The following is a 7,939-nucleotide window of genomic DNA, read 5'->3' as shown; positions in this document are numbered from 1 at the left end:
CTGGTGCCTGGATCATAAAAATGCTACGAATTTGCACAAAATGTCAATTAAAATTGAAATTTGGTCTTCGACATTCTGCGCCACTTTTTGCGGTGGCATTCTGAAATTTGTATTTATGATGATTTATTGAGACGAAATTAAAATCTTCAAGAGACGCCCTGGTTGTACAAGCATCCATGGCTTTTTGCAAGTAAGAGCAGTACGGCGAAAATGACAAGAGGAAAAAAAATTTAACACTGCAGATAAAGAGCCGTGAGCACACAAAAATAAAATTGTTACAAGAAAATTGTACAGTTAGCTAATAACAGGTTCCGCCAGTTACAACCGGCCCTCACAGTAAATAGACAAATTTCGGTAGAAATAAGGGTATGTAATAGACCAGAAAAAGAAAGTGTCGCACTTTTTACTTCTCAATTCAAAAAGAATATACAGCAGGCAAACAAACCTATTGAAAAGAGTAAAAACATCGAGTTATTTTGTTAGACCATTATTCCAAACCTGCACTACTTTTCTCGCCTTACATATATAGAACGGCGCTGTTCCTTTGGCCAATCGTTTAAAGTAGAGCGGGATATATTAAGCTCGAGCCCTGTTCAAATAAAAGACACTCTCGGTAAAAAAAAATAATTGAACAAGACGAAAGTCCCACCATTTTAAGTTTTTAGTTTTGAAAGAATTTCAGAACAGAACATATTTGTTCGACTAATTTGCAGGAACAGCGTATGTACTTTAGGAATTCCAAACATCATCATTGTCTGCAGTTAGTTTCACCCGGATTTCGGGTGCTATCCGCTACATTCAGTGCAATTCTTTGCAATATCCTAGTGGCACATTAGGTTTAGACCTCGAAGCCCGTGCACTGTTAATCCGCATCTCAACACTAATTCTGAAGTGCTTTATATATCATCAATCTCAGCCTTCTGTTTTCAAAGCTACTCTCTTGAGATGCGCAGAACCTTTCAAGCCCTGTTTACAATGCAAGAATTGAATACGTTCGTTCAGTTTGTTCTAACTAGTCATAATCTAATCATTTCCACCTTTCATGACTGTGCTTAATCTTCAGTGAATGATATATTAGCTTCCCTACTGGGTGTTTTAAATCTGACACTGAACGTGGACGCGAAGATATCCAGGGGCTCTGATGAAATTCATAATGAAGTTCACGTTCTATATTCGCTGATGAGATCTCTTTATGTTCAAGTTGTATCTATGAAATCTCTTACTCTCAAGAGTGAAACCTTAGGCTTGCAAGTTTCATAAATGCCCAAGGCATAACTGGCACCATGGGGTTGTTGGTAAATCACAGCACGCATTTGCAGTGGCTCCAAAGCACAAGTCTGCTTTTCATAGCAGGTTTAAATATTCAATTTAATAATTCCAAGATTTTACCCCCTGATGGAATGCAAAAGTTGTGTTATGTGTTTAGGCCAAATCCAAACTGATGATTTCAGTAACGGAAACGTTCCAGGCCTCGGCACAAGAAAATTCACACTCACGTTTCGCGCCTAGTCAACGCGGCTAGACAGTAGCACGGATTTGAATGGGATAGAGAAAATAGAGTATTACGCACCAGAATAAGCCAAATGAACTTTCTAAATTCAAGCTAACCGTGCAATCTGAGTGATATTGCAGGAATTTCTAAATAGCTGGGGTGGCAGAAAGCTCGGTGGGCGGATGAGATCAAGAAGTTTGCGGAGATCGGCGGCTGTAGCTTGCAAAGGACAGGGTTATTTGAAGAAGGACATACTCAAAATGTTTGACAAAAGCATTCTTGAGCGGAAAACCGTTTAATAACACAATTTTTTTATATAATGTGAGATTTCACTATAACACTCAATATATCCGCAGATCACCCAACGGCAGTATTGCATTTTTTTCCCATTAACTTTTTTTGCTAGTGTCAAAAGCGTTCCACATTGTTTTTCTAAGGCAGCCTTAACTGCTGGATGCGATCAATGGAAACACTTGCAAAGAAAGATTTTGCTACATATTAGAAGAATAGATCATTACCTTTAATCTTTCCATAGCAGCATGTTACACTTTTCTAATTTTCAAAATTTATTCCCGAGAATGTGGGACATGGGGAGAGGCCTTTGCCCAGCAGTGGGCGTTGTCAGGTTGATGGTGATGACGAATCATCAATTTTTCTGCACTGTTTTCATTACTGATCAGGAGCAGTTCAATGGGATAAACTTTGTTTTCCTGGTTTAAATGAATACTGAATAGAGTTTATTACACCTGTTTTTGCATTCATAAAAAAGAGTTAGCTTAATTGTAACTTAAAACTGTCTAGTTATTGATGCTCTAAGTAAAGAAAATGCAAAACGAACAAAGAAGCAAACAAACAAACAAGATCGCGCACTTATCGCCTGCTCCCAATGCGAATACGTGAGCACGCGAGCCTTACCGTGATGTCCGTGAAATTCATGACCGCACAACCTCAATTTCTGTTTGCCCTTTTGCCGTTTCTTCTTGCAAGAGGTACACAATCTTATAAGTAGTGTGAGCAGGTGTTTTTATTAGAATTCAGAATTTAAGTGCGCAAACAGAGGCGATATGCAGACATGCCCGAGTGTCGTGGGACATCGGTGTGTGGTAAATATTTCCATATTTATGAAACTAATCAGGTGCTCTTCAGTGCAACGTCTCTTCGTACACCGCATCAAGATTTCGGGGCGTTAATCCCTTCGAATAAACGTGTTGTACTAATGAAAACAAAGTGTCGGCTACAATTCTCTTTAAGTGTACGCTACAAGGCTCTTTAAATGCTTCAGAGATTCCTCATTTTCTGTCTAAGCTGACAAGAAGTAACGGAAGAACCGAATACATTCTGACATCCACTAAATACCTTGTTACCCTCACAGTAGAAAAATTTATATAGAAAAAGATTTTCAATCTCGTGTTTCATAGCGGTTGTAAAGAATTGGTGTCGAAGTAGTTAGTGACAAGAAAAATGCCGCTTCAGAAACTGCTTACCCTGATATTCTGGAGGGTGCCGGACGACACGAAACTATTTTCCTGACAGCACGGCGGTGCGTAATAAGCAATTCCAAGGCAAGTGACACAACCTCGCTTTCTTTTACGGGATGGAAGCATCGCATCCGTGCAATCTATATTCGATGGATGTTATGCTGAAAGTGACTTAAAAGCCATTCTTATTGAAGCTGTAGTTTTCTTTGTCACCTTCCTTCTCGTTTCACCAGTGCCCCCTGCTAAAAGAAGAAAAGGCATCCCACGGGTGTCTCATATCACACTTGTCTCATTTGGCCAGCATCAAGTCGCAATGCAGTGACATTTTTTTTCTTCCAGCAATGTCGTTGTGGATGCTCTACATCTTTAAAACACCAAGCACGAAGTTCGAAGTGTCTCTAGATTACTCAAGTGTTTCGGAAGGTCGGTAGAGGTACGTCGACATGCTGAATATGCCACTTGTCTGAGCGTCCTTCAAGAGAGAAGTCGAGGAAATTCATCTCTGCGAATTTGATTTCCAGTGGCAACAAAGCGTGTTACCTACGGCGCAAATAACCTGCGCTGGCACAAAATATTGCCACAGTTCACAGGAGGTAAAAAAAATAACAAGGATTGATACCGTGTTATACGCACTTCCTTTGTTAAAACGTAGTGTCCGCGTCGCATATAAAATTTGTACTCCAAACTGTGAGCAGAAGAAATATTACGATCATCAGACACACTGTTTATTGGCACAGCATCTCGGCTATGAGCTTTTTGAATCCACTTGCACTGGCAGGTATATGCAGTGCCACGTGTACAAATTTTCACTGAGAGCAACAAAAGAAAAAGTTGTGGCCGAAGTCCCAAGCGTTGGGCACCTGTGCAATAACCAAGTATTCAATTCAGCGTGTACCAGAAGGTTTTGGAACATCTATAGAGCCTATTACCGAAACAAATTAGCTCTCCGAATCTGCTAGACCGTCGAGCAGATTTGATAGTGCAATTTTTTTCTCGTTCGAGACAGTATAATTATATAGCTGCATGCCTGATATTCTTTTTACTCGAGTAACATGACTCGTGGAGACACTCCGATGTAGTTGTCTACGGAGCCAAGCACGTAGCATGTCGATGGAAAAGTGAATTTGACGTGTTACGATCAAATTTGGTATATCACATGCTTTTTTACAGCATCAACTTTGTATCATCAGTCTTAAGGAAATTACGACTGGTAATCTTGGCTCCGTTTCTGAAAAGTATATCTTCCAATTATTGATTGCGGCTGATTACTGTCTCAACGGAATAAATTATGGGCAATCAAGTAAGTTATATTTTGAAGTTGGCTGAAAAAACGATGACGAAGCTCACGAAGAAGATATGAATTTTTAGGTGCACATAATATTAAACGCTTAGCAACACAACGTGTTAACAGTTACTCGCCATAAATTCACATTAAGATTACATGGTCATCTAGCGGAGTATGAGCACAGAAATTGACTTAAAAGATATTGCTGCTAAGTGCAAAATGGTTGTGAATTAGTGGCTAATCTTTTGATCAGATTGAACGCTCTTTGGCATTAGGAGCTGCCACAAAAATGAGGAAGATGGCAGCTAGCGCCATTTTGCTGCATGAAGTATGGCTTGCATATGCGACTTTTGGTGGGCATTCACAGTATGTGAATGATGTTAAGCTCCATTTTAAATCTGCACATAACTTTATTAAGAGGTCGCTTAAAGTTAGTGCAACATTTACTTACGCTTATACGCATCTATGAGTAGAAAGAAAACACTTTTGAAAGCATTGTGGTCTATACATATCAACAATTTATTTCACAGTGCTGAACAGCATTAGGCAGCTAGTCAGGGGCCTATCTTGACGTCTTGTCTTGAAGATGCGTTGTTTTCTTAGCGCAACCATAATTTCTGGAAGAGAAAAAAGAATGAACGTTACCACTGGTTGTTACAAACGCTTGCTCTTTTTTAAAAGGAGTATTCGAAAAAGTCGTGCCAAATTCGCGACTAGAGCCAGTCGCTGTTTAATTATCTACTCACATTTCTTTTTGTGAATCTTGGCAGTGTAGCCAAAAGCATCAAGACCATAGCCGTAGTTGTGGCCGTACACAGGCAGGCCCTGGGTGTAACGCAGGGCTCCGACACCGTATCCGTAGCCTGGTAGGTGGGCGACGGTCGAAACAGGGGCGTGGGCAACGCTGGAAACCACAGGAGACGTGTGGACGGTGTGGTGCTCCAATGCATGGAAGGGGTCAGCCTTGGTCACCCTGGAGACTCCAGTGGCCGCGTGTACGGTTGTTACAACCGGTGCCCGATGAACGGCGGACAACGCTGGGACAGCGTGCACAGCAGTAAGAGTGGAGACTGGAGCAGAGGCCACCACAGGAGCGGCATGGTAGACCCCAGTGACAGCTGGTGCAGCCTTGTACGTAGCCACGGAGGGCACGGCGTGGACTGCGGTGGCGATGGCTGGCGCAGCAGTAAGAACTGGGGCAGTCTGGTAGACGTGAGTCAGAGCGGGTGCACTACGATACGTAGAGAAAGCCGGCCCGGTCTGATAGGTGGCCACTTTGCCAACAGCGGGGAGAGCAGCGTCGGTACGAAAAGAGGAAGCGAAGAGGGGAGCGCTGTGGTACTGGCGGGTGAGCACCGGTGCCGAACGGTAGGTGGCAAAGGCTGGGGTGGCAGCGACTGTGGCAACAGCTGGAGCTGGATGGTAAGTGCCCACCGGCGTCACCCTTGATACGGTGGTGACGGCTGGAGAAGATTGGTAGACTCCTGCAGAGTGGTAGACAGCCGGTGCCGCCTGGTAGACGCGTGTGATAGCCGGATCTGTTTGGTAGGTGGCGTATGAAGGCACAGCAGCTACAGCGGCGCGGACCGCAGGGACAGCATGGTATGTTTGCACGCGCGAAACGGCAGGCAGTGCGGAGCCGTGGTAAGATAGAGCTGCTGGCGCAGAAGCGACGACCGCCTTGTAGGAAGGAACGACGGCAGAAGTGGCGCGGTAGGACTCGACAGCTGGAGCCGTGTGAAGTGGGTACGCTCCGTAAGCAGAGCCGAGTCCATAGCTCACGCGGTAGTTGTTGTAAGGGGCGTAGCCGGCAAAGGAGCTGACGGCCAAGGCCAGGAGTAGAGGTACTTGCATCTGCAGCGGATTATGCAAGACAGGTTTACAGATAGAAGAGTATATGTTAGTAAAAAACAAAAGGTGCAACATTTTTTCATATCACTCATTGCTGAAGGCATTTAGTCTTTTCATGTCTTGTTTGATGTAATGAAGTGTCACAAGTAGGATCTTATCCTATAGTGGTGTTATGACAACGTTGTTTATCTAATATATGAGGTGCGAGAGTTGCTCCTACTAGGCAGTAAGTAGGTTGAAAACATTTATCTGTGTTTTACTTTTACGGAAAATCGCCTGGGGGAGAGTAGAGTAGCTTTTTGTTCAACATGATGGTCTTTTAAAGTTAAGTGACAGACCTCTTGTGAAGAACCATGCGGTAAATTGCGAAAATATTTGCATCAATTGTAGGTCTAGTAAAACGCTATATACACAGAGCTCAGAACCACAACCGCAATAATGGTTTCAGGGTTCTGCGGCAAGTAATTTTTTTTAATGTTTTTAACAGGCAACATCAAAAATGGAAATAAGGAGCGGTGAAGTATGAAAGAAGACAGCTGCCTATCGCAACCTGTGAATGCCTGCACAAAAGGCATTGTGCGTTGTGTTGTTTTTAGGATTTATTTTACTTTTTGCATCAATTACAATGTGCTTCAAATATAGTAAACGTTAAAGAATTGAGTATATGTGACAGGGTAACTACTTAAAATGCAGGAAACATTTATTAACCAGTCGCCAATTTACAAAAACCACCACGTGAGCAAAGGTATGAGCTTTTGTTCAGCTCAAACATGGAAGACCAGTGACGGCTGGTAGAGACCGGGCGACAGCTGCTTCAGTCTCCGTAGTAGCCCTGGACTATGGGCTCCTCTCAAAGTTCCAGAAAACGGTTCTTAATAACCGTTTTTGATGCGTTCTTTCAAGCCAGAAGGAAATAATTAGAAACAAATGGAGACCCCCTTACCATCTAATTTTACTATGACATTAAGTAGTACCAACGTTAACATCTATGAAGGATGCTGGGTTGGATTATACTCACTGCGATCATGGCTGCTGTGCTCGTGCTGTCTAGAGAGTGCTGGTTCCCGCATGCCATCGGAGGCTTTATATACTGCGCATGTTTTCAGTAGACAGGGCTGACAGTGCGCACTGGAATTTTTCTTGCGTGCAAATAGGGGGCAATATAAAAGGAAAACAAAAATGTGAGGTCTGAGTCCGTCTAGAAGAAGTGTTTACGCTTCATCGAAGCAGGCTGACGACACCCTAAGAACGGATTGACGCTGGCGAGTTACCTGCGAGGCGGCGTTCTTCATAGGATCAGTGTGTTTTCCAAGCCCCCTCTATTCAAGGAAGCCATTAAAATAAAAGAAGCACCGGCTAGCGCGACTCTGTGAGCAGCCACCGCGCCCTTATGCTTCCGCATTTAAATCACGTGCGCTCTCGTTTTTTTTTTTCAAATCCGAAGGCTTTTCTAGAAACACGTGGCGATGTGGGAAGAGGGAAAAGGAAAACAAAACACATTCAGCGCAGTTCAGATTCATTGGCGTATGGATTACTAAAACTGAATTCATTTTGGTAAGGCAGTAAGTAAAGCCGCAGTTCGTTCTTAGACATTATGTCGCGCTTTTGGCTTAGTGAAGATGTTAGCTTTGCATTTTCAAAATCAGTGCCTGGTGGGGCCATAAAAACGCTGAAATTCCTTTACAGTGTTAACATTCAGACGATTGTTTGAGGCTTCCAGAGCTCTATGAGGGCTGTAAAAGGGTTCTCAATTGCTTCGGAAGAAATATTTTTTGGGTCCTGCTGAACTAGAAAATTGTCGACTTTAGAGAGAACGGACGATTTTTGACAGCG

At 43.0% G+C, this 7,939-nt stretch overlaps 1 protein-coding gene across 1 annotated transcript; it reads right to left on the bottom strand.

The window, feature by feature from the left end:
• Positions 1-4,756: 4,756 nt before the first annotated feature.
• LOC144119769 (uncharacterized) lies at positions 4,757-7,181 on the bottom strand. The gene is made up of 3 exons (XM_077652311.1): positions 7,125-7,181; positions 5,002-6,109; positions 4,757-4,872 (listed from the first exon to the last, which is right to left on the bottom strand). Coding segments are annotated over exons 1-3 (1,167 nt in total). The 3' UTR covers positions 4,757-4,870.
• Between the last annotated feature and the right edge of the window lie 758 nt (positions 7,182-7,939).

The sequence above is a fragment of the Amblyomma americanum genome, chromosome 2 (genome assembly GCF_052857255.1).
Source record: "Amblyomma americanum isolate KBUSLIRL-KWMA chromosome 2, ASM5285725v1, whole genome shotgun sequence".
Classification (NCBI taxonomy): Eukaryota; Metazoa; Arthropoda; class Arachnida; order Ixodida; family Ixodidae; genus Amblyomma; species Amblyomma americanum.
The sequence above is the reverse complement of the archived record's forward strand: the minus strand, read 5'-3'. Positions and strand labels throughout refer to the sequence as shown.